Source organism: Malaclemys terrapin, chromosome 2, assembly GCF_027887155.1.
Source record: "Malaclemys terrapin pileata isolate rMalTer1 chromosome 2, rMalTer1.hap1, whole genome shotgun sequence".
NCBI classification, from domain to species: domain Eukaryota; kingdom Metazoa; phylum Chordata; order Testudines; family Emydidae; genus Malaclemys; species Malaclemys terrapin.
Window position 1 is genome coordinate 113915295 of NC_071506.1, and position 27369 is coordinate 113942663.

The following is a 27369-nucleotide window of genomic DNA, read 5'->3' on the forward strand; positions in this document are numbered from 1 at the left end:
GTTATTAGTTTCTTTGTTCTAAACAAATACATTGTTTTATATAAGTGGACCTGGAAACAAACAAACAAACAAACCCATAGAAGGGCAAGAGGAGGGCTACCTGAAAACACACTGCATAACCAAACTTTTCTAAATGCAGCCTCTAGTTTCTGAAAGTGCAACAGAGCCGTTGTGCTGAATGCATACTCTAAAGATGAGTTTTCTAGCTCTTTCTTTACTGAGGTTTCTTTGCATTAATTAAAAATGGCAAAAAACAAAGTATTTTAATGTGACCTTCATTTGGCATTTATTTTAACTTTTCTTCTCCAATTTTATTTAATTCTTCCACTTCTGTTGTTCAATTAATGTTTGACCCCATTAGCAGAGATGTAAATTAAATGACATTTCAATGCCATCCCTTATTTAAAATACTGTGTTAGTTGTGGATCATAAAGGATGATCTTCGTTCTTTAGCTAATTTATTCATTTAACAATTTCCCTCCAGAAGTTCCAGCAGAAGGCTCTGAAGCAAACTAAGCAGAAGAAATCCAAGTCGGCTGAATTTCTGATGGGTGAGCCTTGCTTGATGAGTTATTGCTCATAATTTGTGTAAGGATTAATTAACTAATTACAGACAAATGGCTGTGGGCGAAATTTTGCTCTTGCTTGTCAGGGTGCAATTTGTAATTATTTTAATCATTTATTCTTTTTTTTTTAGAGTTAATTTTAACCTAATTCTGTTTTGGCGACATTTGAGGACGATACACTTGAGTCTTTCAGCAAAGGAATTACTAGAAGGAATTTTCTGCTTGTCATTGAAATACACTTTGGTATAATGTGCTCTTCTGACCTCCTTGTTTTCTATAGTAAAAGAAGAGAAAGCAGCAACAGAAGGGACTGAAAATCCAGCTTTTAACATCAGCAGCACAGATCTTTCAGCATATCAGACTTCAGAAGAGAAAGTTATTAGACATGACAAGCTAGATAGCACCCTTGCAGCTCACCAACAAAAACTCAGGCTGCAAGCCCATGCTGAACCAAGAGGTGAGACTTCAGTCTTGATTATCCTCAAACTGAGTGACAGTAGTTGTGTTCCTGATCTAACCTGTGCATTCCATGGCCTACACCAGACATTCCATCCTAACATGTCCGAACGGGCTCCCCTGAAAACCTGGGATGTAAAATTAAAAATATTGCTGAAAACATTTGATGTCTAAATATTTAGAGATCTATTCTCCTATCTTCATGCCTGCATAACTCCTGATGACAGGACAAAGTTGCATGATGCTCTCTGCCAGCAGAAGAAACTACTTCACAGGCTATTGTGAAAATAGTTTCCTGTTAATTTATATGATGCTGAAATGGAATCATCTCAGCTGAAGAGCAGAGATGTTGCACAGTTATTGACTCTCAAGCATTAGAGTAGTTTTAAACAAACATTATGTAAGTCCCTGATCCACTATTGCCCTCACCATCAATATGCTCTCAATCAACCAACATGTTTCTTTTTTTTAAAGCCCAATTACATCTCAAAAACTATCACTGGACATTTCATTATAATAATAATAATAGGTCAATGCTTCCTGTTATCCTGATAATAGTTGTAGCCTGCTATAATAAATGCCTTGGATTTCAGCCTCAGTTTATTTAGGGCATAGTATCATTATTACCTTTGGAAGAACCTTTAGCTTTCAGTTAAGTAACTTGCACCAAGCCATAGTGATCTTCGTTGCAGTCAGCTTTCTTACTACAGATTGAAACTTGAAAATTGTGAGCAGCCTTTGTTGTTGTATTATTTTGAATTATTACTATTATAAATATTACCATAACAGTTTTTGTTTTCTTAACAACCTGGCAATAAAAGACTTTCAGAAGAACTTCAATTGATCTCCTAAAATATGTGGGAAGCATTTTGGGCCAAGCTTTTAAAAAACAGGTGCCTAAAGTTAGGCTGTAAAGTGTTATTCTACAAATGCTTATGCAGATACTTAACTTTCCTCATGTAAGTGGTCCCATTGGCTTCAATGGGACTATGTACATGCATAAATAATGTGCAAGTGTAGAATCCAAGTCCATATTTAGGTACCTAAATAAGAGACTTGATTATCAATAGTGCTGAGCACCCAGCAGTTCCCATTGAAGTCAACAGCAGTGACTTCTGCATGCTTGGCACCTCTGCATATCAGGCCACTTATTTAGGTGCCTAAATAGGAACTGCAGAGAATAACTCTAGGTGCTCATTTTTTAAAATCTTAGCCATGTTCTTTTGGTGTTTGAGGTACTGAGAGCCCGCAAGTCCCTCTGATCCCTTGCTAAATCCAGCTGCTATATTCTCCTTGGCCTTAACATGGCTGTATATGGTGGCACAGAAGATAAGAAGCCTTCCTTTCCCTTGTGTAGCCCACATAAAGGCCAGTGAGAATTGAAGACTCTGCATTTTGTGGAGCACAGGTCCTCTCTGCCCCAAATCCCCTGGGGGTGCCTGATAGCTAGGAAGGAGGCAGGTCTGTGGCTCCAACACTCCAACTACTGGCCAGTGGAGGGAGCTGCACCCCACAAAGTTGCTCCCCTAGGTGGGTGCAGCTCAGCAGCGCTTACAGTAGGTTGGTACCTAAATGTCTCAGTCTAGCCTCTTATGCCTAGATGTTCTTAAATTAGTTTGGTGTTAGACCATTTTTCCAAGATGAAATGGTTTTTCGTATGATCCCTATACAAACGAGAGGAAGGGAAATATATTATAAATTCATAACCAATTGTTAACATTGCAGAATATAGTATTTTTCCTACTCTCCAGGTACAACTTGAATTCTGCACTTTTGACATCTGCCAGTGTGGGGACAAAGCACCTAAGTACAGTGCATATGGTGATATCTGAAAATACTGTAAACAATCTTGCCAAAAATAACTATCTTAATATTTTCCTAATATTATAGGTTACTTTTTGAATCCTCATTCAGCCTGCATCAAGAGTAAAAGGTACTTAGATATATACAAATGCCCATATATACACTGTAAAACAGAAAAGCCTGAGAGAGAAACTAGGCCTGGGTTAAAAATAGCACAACAAAAAGGATAAATTAGGAAAGGAAAACATGGCAGCTAGGCATAGGTCAAATAAATATAAAAATAACAAAAAATGGAAAAAGTAGGTAAGGGTTAAAATAACAATACGCTGATATTGGGGCAGGATTAAAAACAAAAACTAGGAATGTTAAGGTCAGTTAGGTACTAGGTCAAGAGATAATAAAGTGATAATTGGGTGTGGGGTCAAATTAAAAAAATTGGGTTTTTTTGCATCCCTCTCTCCATTCCTTGGTAATACAATTTACTTGACCAATATCTATAGCATCATATTTTACACAGTTTTCATATTGCTCTGTTCTTCCATAAAGGGTATTCTGAAACAAAATGGTGATGATGGGTAAAATTTTCAAAAGTGCCTAAATGACTTGGGTAGGCCTTGTCGATACATAAAAGTTTACACCTTTAACTGGACTGGTATAGTTCAAGCAATATACCCACTCAGTGTGGATGCAGTTATACTGATATAAAAGTGTTTATACCAGAATAGCTTATTTGCATACATGAAGTACACTTGTATCCTGCTATGCCTGCACCTACACTATGGAAATACCAGTACAAATAATCATCACCCTAAACAATATAGTTATACCAATACAAAATCTGTGTGCAGACCAGATTTTAGGAGCCTAAGTCCCATTTTCAAAAGTGATTTAGGCACTTTGAAGTCTAAGTCTCATTGTCCTTCAGTGAGACTTAAGCTACGGCTACACTACGAGGTAGATGTGTGATTCCCAGCTCATGTAGTCATATTGGCACTATTTCTATGAAGCTAGTGTGAGTATAAACATCCGTATAGGTGTGGTAGCATGGGCAGCGTCAGAAGAGTACATTCCCAAGGGATTCATACTCTGTCCAGCTAAGCCATGCCTCCACTGTCACTGCCCATGCTACTGCAACTACACTACTATTAATACTCCTGCTAGCTCTCATCCAGCTAGTGTGAGTATTTGTATGCAAGCTGGGAATCAACTCCCACTGCCAGCTTGTAGCATTTAGTTATCCTTAGACCATTTAATAAAGTCATACTTTTAAACAAAATAATCAAGACTAAAAATTTAACACATTAGATATTTAAAGCACAGTGTAAATACTGGACCAGATCCTCATGTGTGCTCTAGAGCACTGCTCAATACACCTGAAGGCTGGAGGGGGGAGGGCAGAAGTGGCTTTCCACTATCTTTCCACCCCTCTCCCATGACCTCTGGGCAGCCACAAACTGACTTGCCCTCTGGTGCAACATAGAATGTTACCAGAATTGCCTTAATTTCCTCCCACAGCGTCACAAGGACTGTTCACTGGCTGTGATTGCTGGAGGGCAGTGCTCTCTGGGCACACTCTCTCCCACTCCTGGCATGTCTCAACACATCCCTATGCCAGGGAGGCTGGGAAGTGGTGGCATAGCACCAGCCACATGCCAAGGCGATCCCCTGTTGCTCACATAGGATGGCTTCAAATTCCTTTATGCCTCAGGAGTCCAACGGGGACTTAGTTAACAGCCAGATCCTTGGCCCTGTTAAATCCCATAACACCACTGTGAGGTAGTCAAGTATTATTCTAGTTTACATATGAGGAAAGTGACAGAGAGGTTAAGTACACAATATCCAACAGTACCCACTCATTTTGGGTGCTTCCATTTTTAGGTGCCCAGTTTGAGGAATCAGAAGCTGAAGCATCTAAAATCAGGGGACTCTTAAAACTGGAGGCCAGGGTGATTTGTCCAAGCTTAGCATTCAGGAATAGAGCTGGATGAATTTTTTTGAACAAGTAGTTTATTCGCTGAAAAAATGTCAGTCAACCTGAATCCATTTGTGAATTTGAAATAAATTTGCCAAATAGTTTCAGCCCAACGTTTTTTTTTTTTTTCAGGTGGCTGTGGTGGTGCCCCCCTTATAACCTTTAGCTCCATGGTTAGCGTACTTACCTGGGAGGTGGGAGAGCTGGGTTCAAGCACCCCCTCTGTCTGGTGTGGAAAAGGAATTTGAATTTGAGTCACCCCTATCCCAAGTGAGTTCTCTAACCACCAGGCTGCTGGCTGTTCAGGGTAGGTGGTATCTCTGACAATCTCTGCTGTTAGAATTGTTCCACTTTATATATTAAAAAAATTAAATAGTCATTGGGCCAGATTTAAAAAAATGACTGTTAAACCTGGTGGTGAGGGTACTCACTTGGGACATGGGAGACCCAACTTCAAGTCTTTAATCCAGTGACAGCATCAGGAAGCCTGTGCAAAGCCTTTAGGATCATGCGGTCTTGAGCATCCCGTCACAGTGTGGCTTATTTCTTCCTTGCCCCTTTTGTTAGTGATTTTGCAACTCCAGAGATTGAGATTGTCCTTGCAACTTGCTTCGAGGATCTAAAAGATGAATGAAAGACTCCTTACTTCCCTCACCTACACTGCACATTTGCACTAAGGTCAGAGGCCATCTGACCCCAAATGTTGGTCATTCGAGTTAAAATTGTTTCCAAGTGACAAAAACCATTATTGTTTCCTATGATCCCCAGTACGCACAGCACTTTCAAAACTAAATTATCTGCTAAAATCATGAGCACTAATTCTACCATTTTATCTAGAACAGACACTGTTAACATCTCATATCATGCCCCATAGAAATGAACAATATTAGAGAGAGAGAGAAAAAAAAAGAAAAGAAAAAATAGATCTTTAGGGTGAAGACCAAATGAAGACTGAAGGTCAGCTAATCAAATACATGCTCATTGTGAGTTGTATTTTCAAGATGTCTATCTATCAATTTACCTATCTAGCAATCATACTTATGTGGCCCCCATTACCACAGTATCTGTGTGCCTTACAATATTTAGCGTATTTCTCCTAATATCACCCCTGGGAGAGAGGGAAGTATTATAATCTCTATTTTACAGATGGGGAAATGAGGCACAGAAGGACTTAGTCACTTTCTTGAGGTCATATAGGAAGCCTGTGTTAGAACAGGGAGTTGAACCCAGGGCTCCCAAGTATTTTACATATAGGAAAAAGGAAACAGGAAAAAATGTTGACACACACATAGAGATTAACACTCCATTTAGGCACACCACCCTCAATATGAAATACTGAACAGCTACCGCAAACAAAGACCCCAGTGCTGCAATGAAGTCTGTATGGGTAGGCCATCCAGGGCCGGCTCCAGGCACCAGCCCACCAAGCTTGTGCTTGGGGCGGCACCTGGAGGGGGGCGGCGCGGCACTCCGGCCCCCGGGAAGAGCGGGGCCATGGCCAGGCTCGCCGCCCTCCCCCCGGCGCTCTGGCCGCCGGGGGGAGAGCGGCGAGCTCTGGCTGGGGCTCTCCCCCCGGCCGCCAGGGGGAGAGCGGCGAGCCCTGGCTGGGGCTTGCCGCCCTGCCCCCTGCGCTCTGGCCCCCGGTGGGAGAGCAGAACCCTGTCCGGGGCTCGCTGCCCTCCTCCCAGGGCTCCGGCCGCCCTCCCGCCCCCATGGGGAGGGGAGGGGGGCGGCCGGCGGCTTTTTTGCCTGGGGCGGCAAAAAAGCCAGAGCCGGCCCTGAGGCCATCACACATAGGCAGAGCCCTATTTAAATAAATGGGGCGTGGCAGAGGTCAGCAAATGCAGAGTCTACCACAGGATTGGGACTTAAAAGTAGGTGTAAAGCAGAAGTGAAAGTCAGCCAGTCCGGTCCGTACGGCATACTGGCAAGAGCCGGTACGCAGCCGACTATACCAGCAGGGGGCAGCTTCCGCAGGCCGACAATTTAAAAGGGCCCTGGGCTCCCGGCAGGCTCCGGCGGTGATTTAAACGGCCCAGGGCTCCTGGCCGCTGCCACAGCTACCACTACCATGGGGCTCCAGCAGTGATTTAAAGGGCCCGGGGCTCCAAGCTGCCACTACTGCAGCTGGAGCCCTGGGCCATTTAAATCGTGAGGTCCCTTAAGTTTCTTTCACCCCTGGTGTAAAGTGAAGGATCAAATTTTGCTGCATGGTACAGATGGAAACACCAGTTTCCAGTGAGACAAGGAGATTTGCACTTTTACATCTGGGGGTCAGAATTTGGCTGCAAATACAGGTGAAATTTTTCAACATTATTTAAATGACTTAGGAGTCTAACTCCCATTTATGACTGCAGAGATATTACATAATCTCTGTCAACGGTGGGAATACTCCTTTGTTGCTGAACTTGAAGATCGAGCATGGAAGTGAAATGGGATTGGATCTAGATCTAGAAATAGACATCAAAATAAGGGCTTCATGTAGCAGTCACTTATGATATCAAATTGATAATAAAAACTATGATCTGTCAAAATCAGTACGTTTACATGCCCTTCAAGGCTAAAGTTTTTGAACAAAATTTAATGTAATTTTGAGAACAGATTACAAACTAAGAAGATGGTAAATACAAATAACAAATGGTCAAATGCTGGAAGTTTGTAGTTGAGGGAAATGGGAATTTGACACACTGGCTATTACTGCTGGAAAAACGGTTTCATATCACATATGAAGTGACCTCAAATCTGAACTGAAACTGAGCCATAACTTTTTAAAAAAACATTTCTCGTATTATTTTCAGTTTCATGCCTCTCTTCACTTTCTGATTCCAACTGGGTCTAGAAGTGGAAATGCTGAAATATTGCACACTAGACATGATATATTAAAAGTATATGTTTAGGAAGAACGAGGTTGTCAATGGAAGAAATTCTACACTGAATTACATCTAGTGCAATACAATTGAAATCAACAGTACTGCACTCAGTGTAATTTAGTGTGCAACAGTGGACCCAATGTGTATACTTTCAACAACAGACATGCTTTGGCACTTGTCTAAGCAAAATGAACTAAAATCAAATTTATGCAAGGTATAGAAGTGAGATTCTGGGGATAGGTTAAACTTTCAATTTGAGGATATTCTTTCCAAATGCTACCTGAGTTTTTATAATTTTTAGCATAACTCTTTTGACCAAATCTATTTCTTTTGGCAATAGGATGTTTCCGGGTAGTGTCTGCTGTACGTTAAGATTCTCATCCATTTCTCTGTGGGTTCTTCCATAAGTATCATGTGAACTACTAATTTTGGTCGCCAAGGTGCTCAGTATACATTTCCCCCATTTACATATGTTGGATTATTTGACAGTGTTTCTGAATGAACTCCACCAGCATCAGTATGGATTTTCTCATGTATTCCACCAACAGTGTTTCGCCAGGAGAACCAGCAGGTCTTACATTGGCATCTCTTGGCACAGTGCCTTCTGTTGCCTCCAGAAAAACAAATTACCAGTAGAAATAGATTGTGCTGTATCTCTGCCTAAAGAGTTGCAAATGCAGTCAGTCTTCCAAGCAACGAATGGAGAAAAAAGCGAATACTGTGAGCATAGTGCGGCATTTTTCAAACACTGCAGAAAGAATGGAGTGAAACACTCTATTTATGCTCATGAACAATGGCCAACGTCCCCCCTCCTTCTTGTAACAACCTTTACTTATTGGAGAGAGTCATGATTCATCAAACTGTCCACAACCTGGAAGAGTTCCTCAACTCAATATTTCATCGATGTGATGGTTGAAAAAAAACCTCCTCCTTTCTTTCACATGCTGCCATGTCACCAGGTTTCAAACACACCTTGTGTCACAACAGGACAGACTGAGACCATCTTTTGTAGGCTGCTTGTATGTTAAGGGGATCTGTGAGGGTGAACTATGAGAGAAGAAAATTTAAGAGGCACTGTGAAGGATAAAATATTACAGAAATGTCCTGCGCATTAATTGGTTGAACAGTATTGTTGTTCAGAGCTGTGTGAAAGTGAAGGAAAACTGTTAGCTAATGAAATAAGTCTTCTTGTCAGAATAAAGAGGTGTGCCTGGCTCAAAATGAAGGTCAGTTCATGACAAAGATATTCCCTCCATCCCTCCACGTCCAATATCCTGTACTACTCTGAAAACACAAGCCAGATTGTGTCCAACTAAATATTGTTAGCCAAAAACCATCTGGGATAGTCCCATGGTTATAATGTGAGGCATCAGAACTTCAAACAATCCCTCAGAGTTGTCATCCACATGGACATTGACTTTTCCTGAGTGAGGTCAATGTTGATGATGTCACTGTCCTTCATTGAGTTAGATGCACAATCAGCTCAGCTGCAGAATATGAGGCCCAAAGGAGCAACCTATAATTTGGTCCCAGTCCTGTTGTAACTACTCAACACACACACACCATCAGATCTCTTTTTGGAGTGGAAGACCTGCGAGTAGTACATCTGAGGTCAGCCACATCACCTCCCTGGCCATCTCAAGACTCATGATAAATTACTCCAGACATATGGGCTAATAAGCATTTTACAGTTTAATCCAGCCAGCTTTCAGTTACACTAGTTAGATCAGGGGCCTCATTCATGCTTAAGTAATGGATTAACAGTTAGCCACTGCTCTTTCATTAATTAAACAGCATAAATTCCTGATTAGGTCACTGTCATGACAAGACCCTGCTTTCCAGAGACCAGATTTTTGAGGGGACCTGTGGGACTGATATTAAATATGTGGAATCTGGCCTGCACCTTGGAATGGTTTGTTACCTACCTTGTATCTTTTTGCTCACAATAAGAAGATTTGAGGGGATCCACACTCATCAGTTTACACTTAAATCTTTAACTGAACTAATCAGCCTATAGCAGTTAATATACACAGTTGGTGGAATAAGAATGATGATTGAGATTTTCAAAGAAGTCTGGGCGATTCAGATGCACATCTTCCATTAAGGAAAACATGTGTCTAAATCTCTTAGACTGCTTTGAAAATCTCAGCCAATGCATCTAATGGTTGACTATAATTGTTGCAATTTTTATGCAGCTATATATAAATGCTTGTAAATAAATAGTGGTATGAAATTTTGAAAGAAATTGGAAACCATGTGAAATTCCTCTGGTTTTATTTTGCAATGCAGATTCAATGTTCTCACCAAGTTGCTGAAGCTCATGAACATCTCAGATGGTGTAAATAGATAACTTGACTCTATGTCTACACTTACCATTTAAAGCCCCTTTTTTGCGCTAAAACCATGAGAGCGTCTACACTTGTTAATGACTTTTTGTGGTGAAACTCAGAAGTTTCACCGCAAAAAGAAAACCACCTTCACTAGAGGCATATAGCTCTTACCGTTGTTCTTTTTGCACTGTTGTGAAAGTGAAGACATGTTATACCAGCGTAAACATGTTTTGGCCTCCAAAGGATATCCCACAGTTCCAAAAGTGACCACACTGGCCAGCATCTCCGCTGCTCTGACGCCAAGTAAACGGATGTCTGCCCCTCCCCCTGTAAGCCCCGGGAAGCTTGAAACTCCCTTTCCTTTTGCTTGTAGATATGGCAGGGAAAGTAGCCAGACAGCAGGGTTTTTTTAAAAAAATGCCACGAAAGAAACAAGGAAGTAATTGGGCTGCTGGGACACTGAGCAGGGACCCAGAATGCCTTCCACTCACCCCACCTTCCCACAAGACCTATTGAGAGCTGGACTGTGGGATAGCTGCCCTACAGCGCTGCTCTCATCAGTGATGGAAGTGCTGTTAGTGTAAACACTCGCTGATGCCTGAGAAATTAAGTAAGTACACAAACCAGCGCTTTTCTTTCACCGGTTCCCTATTACTGGTGAAATTTACAGCACAAAAACTCTGCAAGTGTAGACATACCTCTACTGATTTTAGCTGAGCTATGCCAAGTTACACCAGCCGAGGATCTGGTTTATTGAGTGAGCCATCATCCGCTTTCATGTGAACCTAGGACAATTCATGGTTTTGCTTCTATGATTCTAAATCATGAGTCGTTTACAGTTCATCAAGTTTGTATCATGAAGCAAGGCAAAACTCTGAGGTATAGACTGATATTCAAGCTGAGATTTTGAGTTTGATCAAACTCCAAAATCTAAGTAAAACTCAGCAGTTGCAGAGTCACCCAGCTCTAAACTAAAGAAACTATTTTGCAATAACTTGCCAGCTGAAACCATCAGGTGTTGCACTGCTGTTTGAAATACCTGCAAGCAAACACCGTCTTAACATTTACTTTACTCTATTTAGCTTGTGAAGCAGTGCAACGTGAATCCCTCAGTGGACCTGTTAATTTACGTGTTATATACTTTCATGTATTTCCAAAAGCAAATGTGGAATGATTGCTAATCCATTCATGAATTCATGTTATTAGCAAAATGCCTTTGGCAGTACGTTACGTTGCCTAAAATTGATAATTTAGTATTTTTAAAAGTAAAAATAAATAGGCCCCACTTATGACGTCAATGGACCAGATTCACTGGTAATCTGCCAGCAGAGGAATGTTCACCTGAAGTGAGTATGCAACAATGGCACCCCGGCAAAGTTTAGAGTTGGGTGCTCTGCAGAACTGCCCACGGGAATGCTATGGTGACAATGCCACTTTTGTTCCCTGAGGCAGCTGCCTCCTAGGCTCTGGTGTGTGAATCAAGCCCAAAGTTTTTGACCTCTAAATGACTTCTATATCCTAATGAAGGTAGAAAATATATGATACATTTCTAAACCTCAGAGCTTCTACCAGGGGTAAGAGCCCAGGCCCAGTTGTCTGATTATTCCAATGCATAGTGGTCTTGTCTCTTTCTACTCAGTTCTTGACAGAAGTGATTGTGCCTCCTGAGAGTTACACAAAGGTGTGCTGCTCAAAGAGAATAATTAAACATTAGCTATGCAACCAGTGCAGTACTCATTTCTCCCCAAAAGTCTGTAATCAGACACAGGAGTAGGCATCAAATCCACCCTTCTGGTGAACAAAATGGTTTATGCCATTTCTCAAAGAGGGTTTTATAATAAGAGGACAAAGAACAAGTGGGGGAAGGAACAAAAAAATTCTGATACTGCATTCCTCAAATGGTGTGACATGTCTTCCTAAACCCAGATTACTCAGTCCAATACAGATCTGCAAAAATCTAGACACAGGAGCCTACTATACAGCACGTAGTCTAAATTCACCCTTGTGCAGAGGGCCAGTAAAAGGCCTATACGCTAACCGAGTACCACTTTGTATAGTTTGCAACATATACTTTCCAGTAGTTTACATTTATAGCTATGAAGCAATTGAATAAAGAGATGCATCATCATTTTCTTTTTTTTAAACACACAGGAGAATTATTTTACCAACATATGAAAGAGTGTTCCTATAGAATCATAGTGCTTTGTGCTAGAGGAAAACAATTACAGTGAATAAGGTAGAATAGCTCTGTTATTGCAGTACATAAGACTTTGATTACATACTGCCAAGATTCATACCAGCCTAGTAGTTGTTGACAGATAAAGTAACAAAAATGAAACTCATTTATTTTTTCTTTATTGAGACCTCAAGGTAAAGCAAATTTTCAGTTCTTGTACTTACTACGTTGAAAAAACAGAGACTGACAGTCAAAATGTGCCAGTCCAGAAATATAAATTAAACCTAGTTTCATATCAGAGTTTCATTTAGTCTTGGGAAAAGTGCTGCTGCTTGGATTATTTTTGATCCTAAAATAAATATACTGTAGGCTGCTATAGTGTGTCTAGGATGCATTAACCCTTTCCTGTGTTTGACTTCAACTGTTTACCCTCTTATATGTTTATTTTCAACAATAAGCTGTAAAGTGCTATGCCTCTTTCTACAATTCTGAAGCAATTTGGGGACTAGATTCTACCATATTTTCTCATGCTGAGTAGTAATTTACGGTATGCATGTAGTGCCATTGATTTCAATGACATTACTTGCAGAGTAAGGCACTTTTACCATATGAAGGACACTTTCTGAGGAAGTATAACTCACCCGTGTTCAGAGAGAATTCTTCTAGCTGAGGATATAGGAAGTTCTGCCAGCTGGTGGCAACTATACACTGTATATTTCTCTGATACGTTTAATATGTGTCTTTCTCTTTTGTAAAGTTGATTAGTTCCTAAAGTACAGATAAAAACAGCTATTGAGATGGAAAGTGCTAAACGAGTGTTTTTATCCCATCAAATCTTTGTTTTGCTACCTAGCCCAACTTAATACAATTGCTGTTCAGATTAATGAGGCAGCATTCCAGTATCTCCTCTGTAATTAAACACTTCTCTGGTAGACTACAGCATTAAAGATGCACCAGACGTTGAAACCTCAGTGGTGAAATTTAAAACTGTTGAAATCGGAGGGGTCAGCTGTGAAGCACAAGTTCCTTTACAGCCTTGGTAACTTTCACTTGTAATGTGTGTCTCCAGAATAATTTGGCTTAGGGTGTTCTTTCTATTTTTTTTTTTTTTTTTTTATCATTGTATGATCTAAATTTGAGAATTTTCTCATTACTTTCCGAGCAAAAGTAACATGAAGTACGCTTGTTTCCAAAATTACCTTCTCTGACCTTTCACAAGATAATTGCAGTACTAGTAGGCTTAGAGACTTGATAAAAAAAATTAAGCTTATAAAGTAGCAAAAATGCCCCTTCGCATGCTGGTGTCGATTTCAAAATTAACATTTTGGTTCATGTGCTTCTAATAATCACTGACCCTTACTTCATGTGCTTTCCACAGGAAATGAATACAGCAGAAATTACTTTGACCCAGTGATGGATGAGGAAATAAACCCAAGGCAGAGTGGGATGGAGGTCAGTGGAGAAGGTGAGGCAGAATTAAGTATGTAATTTTTGTGTCAAAATATTCTTTTCCATTCATGAAAATGAGGTGACAAAGATCACATATGCAGTTCCATTTAAATATTGAGGGTTACTATTTAAATTATATATCTTCACCACCATGAACATGATGGGCAGCATAGGTAGTCTTTGATCAAGGACAGTGAGTTAGTGGACAGGTAAAAACAGGACTGTGTGCTTTATTCTGTATTTTACTGTAGCTATAGAACATATAACTGAGATACAGAAACATATTCCAAGAAAATTGTTGACCTAAATGTTCTGTCTAATTAAAATACCCAGTCCAGAACAGAGCACCAAGCAGTATCTTTTTTTGGAGAAGTGATCCTGAAGTCCTCATTCAAGTGAAAATGTCATTGAATTCAATGTGTTTTGCCCATCAGAATCCAGCACACCCAGTTTTTTTTTTTAATTTTTTTGGGGGGGTGGGAACCAGCAAATATAAATATTTTCCCAACACATTGAGTTTTTTTTCTTTTCTGCTTTTTAAGGATGTGAAACAATAAGAAGGAAAATTGTGCTCTGCGGAGTGTGCACTAGCCCACTTCATTTTGGATAATGCAAGTTCTTTTGTACAGCAGGGAATGCAGGGTTGTTGCACTCCAGCATCAGCACAAAGTGACTGGAAGCTATGTGGAGGTGCAAGAAAGAGTAGTCAGTGGTGATATTTCTTCTCAGGTTATGGCAGCATATTCAATATCTTCTGTCACTGTCATAAGAACTTAAGAACGACCGTACCGGGTCAGACCAAAGGTCCATCTAGCCCAGTATCTTGTCTACCAACAGTAGCCAATGCCAGGTGCCCCAGAGGGAGTGGACCTAACAAGCAATGATCAAGTGATCTCTCTCCTGCCATCCATCTCCATCCTCTGACAAACAGAGGCTAGGGACACCATTCCTTACCCATCCTGGCTAATAGCCATTAATGGACTTAACCACCATGAATTTATCCAGTTCTCTTTTAAACGCTGTCTTCTGCCAGTTCTTCCTTGGCCTTCCTTGCATTCTCTTTCCTTTCCCAATTCAATGCTTGTGTAGCATGTTTCCCATCTGGCATGCATGTCCCAACCACCTGAGCCTTCTTTCCTTGATGATATTTTCTAACATGTCCAGCTTTGTCAGCCTCCTTACTCTAACGTTTGTTATTTTGTCTTTCCATTAAATGTTGAATATCTTTCACCGCCTTCTGTGATGGGCAGCCTCCAATCTCTTTTTGTTAGTCACTGTCATTGGCCAAAACTCTGCTCTGAACAGTAGTGTTTTCAGTACAGTCACTTGGTATAATCTGACTTTTAGTTTGGTGTCGAGATCTTTGTTTGATCAGATCTTCCAAATCTGGTGTTTTGCTTTTCCTAATTTCATATTGATATTTTTATCATGGCCACCTTCGAATGTCATCATACTCCCCGCATGCAAGAACTCTTCTACCTGTTTGATTTATTTTCCATCCATGTACACCTTTGCATCTATTGTCCAGTTTCCTATCTTCATAATCTGGGTTTTCTCTGCATTTACTTTCAGTCCAATTTTTGCTGCTTCCTGGTCTACCTCAGTTGTAAGGCCAATCATCCCATTCTACATCATATTTAGTAAAGTAGTTTCAAAGTCAAAATCAAGGTTGTGTAATTCGTCTCTGCTGCCCCTTTTTACGCATTATGCCTTTTATTGCCCTTGTCCGTGCCCAGTTTATTGCTAATGCAAGGAGGATTGGTGCATAACACACACCCTTGTCTAACTCCAGTCACAATATCGAACCACTCACCCTAGCCTGTGTCCAATCTTACTACGATCATATAAACTCCTATGTGCTGTCAATCCCAGGCAAAATATTCAACAGTTATGTTGAATAGAAAGATGAAAGCAGTGGATAGACTATTACAGGAAGAACATGCTGGATTCTATCCAAGTGGATCATGTTGTGAACAGATATTCACTCTTTAACAGATCATTGAAAAAACTACTGTTTGGACAAAACCCATCTTAATCAACTTTATCCACTTTAAAAAAGCATTCAGTGGTGTCCACGGAGAGACCCTGTGGACTATTGCTTGAAGACAAGCTGATCAATATAATAAAGAGTTAATATGATGGAAGTAGCGCTGTCAAGAGCTCATGATAAAAAAGGCCTGGAATGTGGGTGGAAAATAGACATATCTAAGAAGGCATGGGGGCGACGGACCTGTCTGGTTTTAAGATTAAGTTGGATAAGTTTATGGAGGGAATGGTTTAATGATAAAACATAGTAGCCAAGGAAAACCAAGCAATGGTACATGAATAGCATAATGGCCAACAAGGGTCAGGCTAGAGACTCTTGCCTATATGCTCGGGGTATTACTGATCGCCATATTTGGGGTCGGGAAGGAATTTTCCTCCAGGGTAGATTGGCTGAGCCTCTGGAGGTTTTTCGCCTTCCTCCGCAGCATGGGGCAGGGATCAGTAGCAGGAGGGTCTCAGCCGATTGAAGTCACTAAAACACAGGATTGGGGACTTCAACGGTAGAGTCCAGGGAAGGGTCTTGCGGCCTGCAACATGCAGGGGGTCAGACCAGATGATCATAATGGTCCCTTCTGACCTTAAAGTCTATGAGTCTATGAGTCTATGGTCATTGGGGTGGTACTGGGGGGCTTAGCTACACACTGCACTCTTTGGCCCTACTTTTGCTATTTGGTAGCAGCAAATTGGTGACCTGCAAGACTGAGTTGTTCCCATATGTTCCCTATCCAGCTCTTTACTTTTGAACCTTGTAGTTATGTGAGAAACAGCCCTCCTACGGATGCAGGATCCTAGTCAAATGTTTAGAGACCATGAGCTGCAGAGACCCAAAAATCTGTGGCCACATAAAATATAGAGGATCTTAAAACGGGCCACTGTTGAAGTTAATGAGAGACTCTTACTTTTTCATGGAAAGTATGAAGAGTTGAGTCTTGAAGGCAGAAGCTTTTGACGAGTACACAACAGAGAGAAATCATAAGTTCTGCCATGTGTTGGGTTCATTGGGGCTGTAATTTGATTTTTTTTTATGAATCAGGGAGAAGTAAGATGATTGTCACCTAATCCTGTACCATCAGGTTTATCAAGGACATTGCATCTAACCAAAAGTCCATAGTGTCATGGGATATCAAAGTGATCCTTAGGAATATAACCTGCATGATTTGTGTAAGCTGAAGTTTCTTATGAGGAAGGATTTATTCTTGGTGACAGTGGCTTTGACTCATTTAATAAATGAGCTTCAAAAGCCATGATCTGCTTTATATTCAGAGAGAGGAAAGTGAATTTTATGTATTTGTGGATGTGTGTGTATATACAGATAGATATAAAAATGCACAAAAATCTAACAGTGGTGTCAAAGCTCCACCTTAATCAAATTATTGTCAGGACAATATATGTCCCTGGCCTCATGCCCATGTTAGGGAGGACAAGCTATATAAGTTGAATCCTAAATGTTCCCTTGGGTGTTTGTCTGGAGCAGATGAAAGCCCTTAGAAAGTCCATCCAATTGTTTTTCTTTCTGTTGACATTAACATATTAGGTCAGTCTGTATCTAAGAGAACATGTCTAAATGGCTGTCCTTTTGAATTTCTCTTTGTTTTCCCCTGGCAGGACTGTCACTCAAAGGCCATGTGAAAGCCCAATTTATTAGAGGCATGTTAGCAATGGTAGCCAGCCTCAGGTTGGTTCTACTGAGATTTGCAGAACAGTTATAATGCTATATGGAGTTTACTTTATTCTTTTACCTGATATCATTGCCTAGAGCAATGCTAGGCCAAAGAATGGATGAGAGTATTTCTTTTAGACAAATGATTCATACTCATATGTATGTTGTGGCTGTACATTACAGAAGTAAATATGTCTGTGGCCCTCCTTTCCTTTATCAGCAATCTGCTATTGCTTGACCAGTTCACTACTTGTCTCTTGACATATCTTTTGTTGCTCTAGTCATCCTCTGAAGAAAGGACTTTTGCTCTCCCTACTCACTTATATGCATTTTGGCTTCTTGTGAGCCCAAATATGCCATAGAATCTTTTGTGTTGGCTGCCACAGCATCTCTGAAGCAAAACCTGGCAATTTCAGCAGAAGTTTGTTTGATTTCCCTTATATAGAAGTACTATAGCATTTGATAGGGAGAACATCAATATGGTTCTGTAGAAATGTAATAGGGCTCTATAGAAATTTCTCTTAGCTATAATGTTTAATAGGGTAATATATTTTCTACTAATTTTTTTTTTTTAGCCTTCTATAGAATTCTGTAGCAGAGATATAATTCTCTACTAAATCCCCTTGGCTCTTTAGAAGCAGTAACGCGAAAGAAAACGGATAGAGTATAGAACGATATACATACACTATTATGTATGTGGACTCCATCTTTGAACCCTCAATGCTGCTCTGAGGTCCACAGTAGTTTAGCTTGAGATTGTGCATTTCAGCAACCTGTTGTTGCCTGTGGTACCAGAGAGACTCTGGGCCTAATTTTGTTCTCACTTGCACAGGTGTAAAGAGTAATTCCACTGAAGTCAATGGAGTTACATCTAAGCAGAGCTGACATAAGTGAGAGGAGAATCCGAACTGGTGTTTGGAGTCTTCATTTTGGATTGGTTGTATACTGACAGAGGAAGACTTACTTACTCAATGCCTGTCTTCACCCAGCAATTGGTCATTGTGGAGAGATAAAGGCATGCATTGTTGTATCAAGTTCAAAACACACTTTAGAGTATCACTCATTCTGTGACACAGGCAGTCTCAAACCAAGACATATTAACTGACCACATGTGAATCTTCTGTCACTAGCAATATTATTCAAAGTTAAATGTAAGTTTCAGGTAGCTGTGGCATAATATTCTTAAATGTTATCCTGTAAAGATAAGCTATTAACAAATATCTTTTTGCTATGTGACAAACGAAGTTTGTGCTTGAGATGTATTAGAGTTGATAATTCCCTCAAAACCAAACAAAAACAACGGATGTGCCATTCTTTTTCAGGAGAAGGTGCCAGTGTCGGGTAATGGAAGAAATTAAAAAGGTATCAGCCTACATTTTCAAAAGTGACTAATGATTTTGGGATGCCTCCGTTTTTGGGTGCCCAGGTTTACATTTTAAAGAAAACTCACGCTCTGAAAATCAGGCCCATTTAATGAATCTCAAACTGGGTACCCTAAACCATTAGTCAGTTTTGAAAATTGAGGCCATAATTCTTTAATTATGGTATTGGTTACACTTCAGTTAACCCTGAAATTACCATTGAACTGGACAAATATTGGGGGAAAAACATTTTGGCTAATATTCTGGGAGAAGAAACTTCTATGGCCAATTTTCTACTTAAATGATAGGTTGGTGACAGGATCCAGTTTCATGGGGAGCCGTAAATACTCAGGAGATTTTCAGATTCATGCTATCCTTACAGCATGCTATTAAAATGTAAAACTATGTTAAATTATCTACTATAGATCCAAGAACAAAAGAATATTGAAAACATTGAGGTTATTTTTACTTTTATTCAAAAGTCAAACAGAATGAAGCTAATATTTGAATATAAAAATACATGAAACATTACAAATAGATTGTTACCTCAAATAAGGAAAAAACAAAGTGTGTGTGTGTGTGTGTGTGTGTGTGTAGAGGATTAATATAAATTAGGATATAAAATAAGGATATTCTTTACAAATTGTTCCATAATTTAGTTTTGGGATAGGACTATTTTTCATAACTTAGTACCCAGTTGTGATAAATTTCATAGCAATCACTTATCTACAATTAATTTTAGAAGGTAAAAAGAGCTTGTTTAAATTCCTTACATCTCAGTACAAAAAACAGTTGGTGGAAAACCTGATTTGCACTTTTTCTTTTTAAGTGCCTATGAATTTAGATGAGAAAATTCTCTATGGTGAACTGATGAAACTTCTAGATGAAGAGAATAAAATGGTGGAATATCAAGGTAAATAACTAAACCTTTTTATTCAAAAATCTGAGCTGTGCATATATATGTCATAAAACTTGTCTTGCTATAATATAAGGAAGTAGCTGATCTTGCATGCATTGAAGTTGAAGGTAAAATTCCCATTGAATGTAATGGGAGGAGGCAAGATCTCACCCAAAACATTTTTTCATTCATGATTATATGTATTTAAATAGGATTTAAATAGTGCATAGTCTTTAGGCTGCCTCTCTGGACAGAGGTGAACCATAGAAAATATTCCAACTTGGATGCCCAAAGTTAGTCACTTAAATCCATATTTAGGCACATAAATATGTGACCTGATTGCCAAAAGTGCTGAACATCCAATGCAAGTATATGTGGTAGAGGGATTTGGGTGTCAAAATAGAGATGTAGTTTTGTAATGCTAGCACCCAAGTTGGAAAATGTTGGCTTTAGTTTTATTAGAAATAGCGAACCCAGGAAATGCATCCAAAATATAGTATGTTTCCTCATCTCCAGTAAGAACAGCAGAGCAAGAGAGAGGAGGCTCCTTGACTCCACACTCTCAGGCTTACTTTTGCTTTACTTCGTTTGACAATATTTATTTAACAGCCAATGACTGCACTGAATCATTACCTTCCCAACCCTTACATGCTGTGCATACCTGCTGCTTTTTTCTATTTCATTTAGGGTAGGTGTCCCACAAATTCAGGGTTGGCCTTGTCATTTTTCTCTTCATATGAAGCTTATGCATATATGTGTGTGTGTGTATGTGTGTGTTTTCTATTCTTACTGTCTTTACAGGGCTCCTGTGTTCTTTTGCAGTTACATCCAGGGTCTGGTCTAGAAGAGAGACAGAACAGGCAGTTGCCTAGGGCAGCCAAGCGTTAGGAGCAGCAACATGTTTTATGACTATTTAGTTTTTGAGTAACTTTGTTCTAGAAGAGGCAGACATTTTTCAGTTCGCCTAGGGTAGCAAAATCCCTTGAACTGGCACTGGCTATATGATTAATATCTTTGAAACCTATTTGGCTCCATTTTAAATGCAAGGAAAAGAAAGTGCAACTACCATAGCTAAATAAGTGCAGATAGTATAAGCAAAAACCGTTAACAGATTGTTAGCAAGCCCAGTATTGCTACATGCTAATGTGGTGTTCCACATTACTGAATAAGATCAAAGTATTGCTGCAAGATGATTGTTGCTTTTAACATGTAATAACATATGGTAAAACAAAAACATGTTTTGCTGTGGTAAAGCATTCCATTCAACATTATTTCTATTGGAAATATTGGCTTTTGGGATCCTTCTGTAATACTTATAGGGCCTCCATTACTGTGGTATCTGAGCACCTCACAATCTTTAATCCATTTATTCTCACAGCACTCCTGTGAAATAGTGCAGTACTGCTATCCTCATTTTACAGGGGATATGGGGAACTGAGGCATTAAGTGACTTGCCAAAGACACACAGGAAGTCAGTGGCAAAGGAGGGAATTGAAGCCAGGTCTCCCTCAACCAGGCTAGTGCCCTGGCCACTGGACCACCTTCTGCTCCCTCACTGAGATACAGTACCATTTATCTTTACAGTGTGATATTAATGAGCTTCACCATCATGAGGAAGGAAAAAGCACTCATAGATTATCCTACAAGGAGAGGGAAGAACGTGGCTTATTCCATAGTTTTATATTTCAAGATATTTTGTCATTGAGTAACCTGGGAGTTACCCATGTAGTATATTTTCACAATTTATTAGATCACTAGATATTACAAACAACTGTAACGGCAGAGTATTAAAGAATGTTGTCAAATATGCAGTCCCTTAGTTAAAAATGGAGCCTAGTTGAAAATTTTGGATTCTGATCCAAACATCTGTAAAGTGATGACACTGCAATAAGCGTTCAATTACGATGAAGGTATTTTAGTGTCTAAAATCCTAGATTAGATTAAATTGATTTTAAAGGCATGTTTATCCCCCTCAGAGTATAACAGGAAAGAGTTAAGGTTGCTTGGATGCCTTAACTGTGCATTTCCATTCATTAATGTGTTTGGATTTCTTTTAAGAGTAATGGTAAAACTCAATCCCCTTGGTTTGTAATAGTTGTTTTTGAGGTAATTGTACAGTGTTTGCCCTGAAGTTACTAATATGTATTATTAACTGAAAATCTATTTTAATGTAGTTTTTGGACTTAGAATTTCCCTTTAAAAAATGTTTACAATATCATTCATGAATACTAAACAAGAAACCCAAAGAAAATGCTACTATGCAATATTTTTAATGATTTGAAGCTATATATTATCAACCTGAAAAATTAAATTGTAAGGGCAGGTTCACTGGTATACCAGTCTAGCACAAAGAAGCTTGAGTGCACTGCTAGTTAAGTTGGCTTTAAAGCAGGGGTCTCAAACTCAAATGACCACGAGGGCCACATGAGGACTAGTACATTGGCCCGAGGGCCGCATTTACTGACACCTCCCCCCCGCCGCCCTCGGCCCCGCCCCCACTCCACCCCTTCCATGAGGCCCCGCCCCTGCCCCGCCTCTTCCCACCCCTTCCCTGCCCCCATTCCAACCCCTTCCCTGAAATCCCCACCCCAACTCTGCCCCCTCCCTGCCTCCAGGGGTGTGGCGGAGGCTCAGGGCAGGGAGTTGGGGTGTGGGGTGCAGGAGGGGTGAGGGGTGTAGCAGGGGGCTCAGGGCAGGGGGTTCGGCTGCAGGAGCTTCCCCATTCGCGGCCAATGGGAGCTGCTGGGGGCGGAGCCTGAAGCAACAGCCACATACACCCCTGCGCCCCTCCTTCCCCAGGTTCCATCCGCTTCCCGGAGCGGCGCGGGGGCAGGGCAGGCAGGCAGGGAGCTTGCCCTGTCCCCGGTGCGCGTCAGACCGGAGCTGCTCTAAGTAAATGTTGGGGGAGGGTGGGGGGGCCACGAGGAGCTCGCGGGCAGCAGAAAATAACCCCACAGGCCTCATGTGGCCCCCGGGCCACGTGTTTGAGACCCCTGCTTTAGAGCTACTTTACATTAACAGATCCATGCAAAACAGCTGAGGTGTACTGGTGAATCTGGCCTTCTAATTGATTTATTGGTTTAGATTAAGGGCTGTGATACTGAAACTGGATCTGTGTGAAAGGGGGATAAGAGAAGTCCAATGTCTCTGTATTTTACGTGCTCCCCCTATCCTCCTGCCTCAGTTTCCTTGGCAGTGATGCCTTGGTGCTCAGTAGAACTGTGGCAGCAGTACCAGGGGCTGGCTATCAAGCACTGATGTCTCATGTTATTATGCAGCCATGGAACTTTTAAAAAGCAGCAATAGCTGTGCTAAGTATTCTACCAATAAGAACACTTGACACATCTGTCAAGTCTCTCTCATACCACTGAGTCATTATGACCTATGAAATTGTTGCATGCACATTATCTGCATGGGAAGAATGGTGATTGATTGAGTTACCTCTGATGTCACAGTGGCCCCACTTAAGAATTGCATGAAAGGTTGACCTGACCCTGGTCATAGCCTATTATAATCATAACAATTAACGAAAGCAATTGTTAATAACATAAATTAATTATAATTTTTCAACTATAACCCATGCAAGAATAATGTAAACTACACAGAAAGTTTTATGATCATTCAAGATAAAAAAAAAAAAACCTGGCACAGTTCCTAAAATCTTAAATGACCCAGTTTTTAACTAATTTAAACTCCTCAACTAATCAGTGGATTTATTTATGAATTCTCTGAATACTCTTTCTGTATTCAAAGACTATGTGCTTAAGTCTGGGGAGGGTACATTGTGTTTTTCGTATGTAAAAAGGAGGTGGAATCCTTAGTTTACTCAACTATAACTTTGGAGTCTTGACCGGAGTCCGCATAATGACATTTTCTCCCTCATCTTGTGGGTCAGTTCAGACAAATGGGTACCTACGGGTAGACTAATACAGGAAATCAAAGAGTTTTGTAATGCCAACATAAAAGGGACTAGCTCTGGCTGAGCAACCCAGTTCATTTCCTGTCTCTATCAGGCAGAACTTCTCTTCTGACTAGCTGAGCTAACCTTCGTGCCGTTAAGTTCTTTTCATCAAATACTTTCCTAATCTTAACCGTAATTTAGCAGTATATTTTTAGTAGGTACTTCCCTTGAGAGGACTCTTTAAAATTGCTCTCTCTCTCTCTCTCCTTTCACTCTCTTCCAGAACACACAGTTCAGATCAGCCCAACATATTCCACCAAAAATAAATACAGTAGATTATAGATCCAACAAAATAAAGAAATAAAGCTAGCCACAAATAGAAAAAAAATCAGAATGGATTTAGAGAGGGGGTGCATTCACAGACTGGACGTTTTTATTTTCATGCTAATGTACAGGCATTTGCCTGAATATGCTCACAGAATTTGATATAAGAATGTAACATACTCGGCCAGATCCTCAGTTTGTATAAACTGGCATAGCTCCAATGAAATCCCACTAATTTACATCAGCTGAAGATCAGGCACACTGAGTATAACACAGAGAGAGTTTAAGGGAACACCTAATGTTGCATCCTCTGCTGTGGGCAGTGTTTTCTTTTACAGCATTTCCTGGATTTTCTCTCTTCTTGCCAAACCCTTAATGCTGCAGTACATTGAAATGTAAATATCGTTTTGTTTTTGCAGTTAATAGTTGTAGGTCAAATCACTTTTCATTAGGCTTGTAAGAAGCTACATGAAGAGATTCTATGTACCCTAAGGTAATGGCTTTAGTTGTTTATATTTACTGTACACTTCCCCCCCAACATGATTTTAAATTTGTATCCTGTTGTAATTAAATTAAAAAAACACACTGCTTCCTGTGTGTTGGTGGCACAGAGGTGATTTAAGTACTTGGGAGCCTCCACAATTAAAGTCATTCAACAATGAGTAGTGAACAAAACTGCAAATTTTAATAGCCTTATTTTATCTTTCCTTTTCTGGTCTTCATTAGAGAATGAAAGACTTCAAAGGGAAGTGAGAAAAATCTTTTAAGTGCTTTTATGTCTGAAGATGGACTGAGAGACAGACAGATAACTAGATATGAAGTTTTCTTGCAGAGAAAGAGAAACACAGAAGTACAAAAACAAGCATTTGTCTGCAGATAAATGAAGCAAACAAGACAAAGTGAGATGTGGACAACCTGGTAGCTGTCATGTCTTAGTGATCCTAATGTGGAAAAATGAGCAAAAGAGTCCTCTTTATTATTTGTGTCCAAAACTAGTATTAGTGCTCCAGCAGATATGAATGAGAGGATATTCCGGGGAGCAACATATCGAATCATATTGAAAACACCAAAAACATATTTTCTTTAACATACACTTTCTGAATAAATAGGATGTTTGGGATTATTTGTTTGTTTGACAGCATATAGTACTAAGTATATAAAGACTGTGGGCTGAATACTACTTTTAGGGCTTATCTACACTGCCCTGCAGTTTGGTCTATGGGGGTGTGAATAACAGTGCGCACCAAAGTGCTGCACTGTAACTCCCCCGTGTAGACGCTGTGGGTGAGAACTAAAAGGTTCCTAGGTCAGGTTAAAGTGGCCCTCTTCAAATAGCCCTACATTAATGTGAACTAGTAACCTGTTATTTCGCGTCCGCAGTGTCCACATGGGGGAGTTACAGCGCAGCATGTTGATGTGTACTGCTGTTCACATCCCTGTAGTCCAAACTGCAGGCCACTGTAGACATCACCTTAATTATACCCATATAACTCCACTGAAGTTAGCTAGCTTGCACAGGTGTAACTAAGAACAGAATTAGGCCCAATTAATTAAACAGGAGCTGAGTGTGCATGGCTGAGGGTAAAATTTGATCCTCCAAGATGAGGTGAAATTATTAGAATGAGCCCTCCTAAGAATTCCTTCAAATAGGATTTTTTTTATAGTTCCATAATCCTGACAGTGAAAGTCAATCCTGGTTCCAATTCATTTATCACTAGACTTACACTAGAGATGAAATGACCCTGAATGTGTAAAACCTCTTTCTGGATTGTGACTTAATAAATAATTTAAAAAACAAAGTGACCAACACAGCTTTGCATTCATATAAATCTATGCTGCTATTAAGAATAGCTTTCCTGATTATGAAATTTGGAATCTATATGTTGCCAAATGTTTTAATGTTGTTGTGTTCGTTTCATGGCATTGATAGTTGTCATAAAGCTAGGTGGCCCACAAAGTACTAATCAATGAACTAAATGCCATTAAGTAAAAAATAATCTGCCACTTTTGTTTCAAGCAGCCCATGTCATCTGTGAAGATTTCTCAGATTCAGTAAGGCCTGTCAGCTTCACTAAGACACTTGACCTTCGCAAGGAGGTTGAAGATGAAGGGATTTCTCCGTATATTGAACAGTTTGAGAAAGATGTTCAGGATGACATAATTCTGCTTGGCAGCTTTGCACTGGAACAGGTCAGAGTTAAGAACTGTAAGACAATTTCATTGTTTGCTTCATAGCATGATATTGACTTTTCAACCTTGTACACCACCGATCTATTTCATTGGCCAGTGACACGCATATTGACAAGATAAAGATTATCCACTTAATTGTCTTGCTTTATTTCACTGGAATTTTACTAAGGTAACTAAATTTTACTAAATTAATACCTTTATCCTTACCTCTGTCTTAGTGTGAATAAAAATAACCTTCTTTACTGATTCTTTCCTATACCTCTAGCTATTGAATAATTAAGGTTACAGTTGGGTTTGAATCATAAGCCCAATTTTCATCTTTCCCCGCCCCTGCAAATAAAGGTATATTTATATTAATCTACAGAATAAGAAAGTTAGGTTTGGGAACAAGGAAGAAAATTTGAAGGAAATTGACAAGGGGTTCCTCAATTCTAAAGATAGAAATGTTCACCAGAGTCCAAAAAAACCCCCTCTTCTAACTTTCTTTTGCCTTTTTGTAGCCAAAAGAGAGAGAGCGGATGATAGAAAAGTTAGTTTACTCAACTCAAGTTGTCAAAGGTTAGATTTTCAGAGGCTAAATGGTAGTTGTGGGTACCAGACTACCATTTGTGCCTCTGAAAGTCTCACCCCAAATCTAGCGCACACAAGCAAAGATTAATGGATTAATCTATCATTTAAAATTAGTAACATGAGAATGGTTCGTTGGTTCTGATGGGCTTAAAGAAGGCTGCCAAGTGAGGGATGGTGACCTAAGCTTTTATTTTTAAAAAGTAAGTTTCTAGACCTTTTAATTATAGAAATAGACTTCAACAGTTACATTTATTGGATTAATCTATTTGGTGAGAGGGATACCTCCCTAATCTGCTGTCTCCCCCTGCTGGTTCCTTTACCTCCTTCCTGCAGACCTCTTGAGGTGTTTGCATCCTGTGGAATTTAGGATGTGCACAAGAAGATGTGTTGCACAGATCATGAAGCATGGGGTGGAACATGGAGAACATGGATGGTGCCCACAGAATGGGGACAATGGAGTAGAGAGCAAAAGGGGACAGTGGATATGGGAAGCCTGGGAGCAGCAGAACAGGGGGCATTGTTCCTTTTCTACAGACTTTGAAGGTGCATAGAGGGTTCCCACCCTCAGCAAGCTTTAATATAGTTGTTGGGATCCCTCCCAACTATCACTTACTCTCTTGATACTCAGCTAATCCTGAAGGGTTGTCACCTTTTTTATAAACGTACTGGTAAATAGATTCATTGAGAGGCTGATAATCCTATTTAAGCTCATTTTAGCATTTAACAATTGTAGCTTTGTAGGGACAAACAAGCTTCCTAAGGTGGTTGAAGGTTTGTAGAAACCCATTGAACATTGC

At 40.0% G+C, this 27369-nt stretch overlaps 1 protein-coding gene across 1 annotated transcript in view; it reads left to right on the top strand.

The window, feature by feature from the left end:
• Window positions 1-27369, top strand: part of LOC128831272 (uncharacterized) — a 167654-nt gene that overhangs the window by 5780 nt on the left and 134505 nt on the right. Inside the window, exons 2-6 of the mRNA XM_054017589.1 lie at window positions 485-551; window positions 847-1023; window positions 13552-13638; window positions 19519-19602; window positions 25833-26002. Coding sequence (XP_053873564.1) covers window positions 485-551; window positions 847-1023; window positions 13552-13638; window positions 19519-19602; window positions 25833-26002 — 585 coding nt within the window. The remainder of the gene's footprint in view (window positions 1-484; window positions 552-846; window positions 1024-13551; window positions 13639-19518; window positions 19603-25832; window positions 26003-27369) is intronic.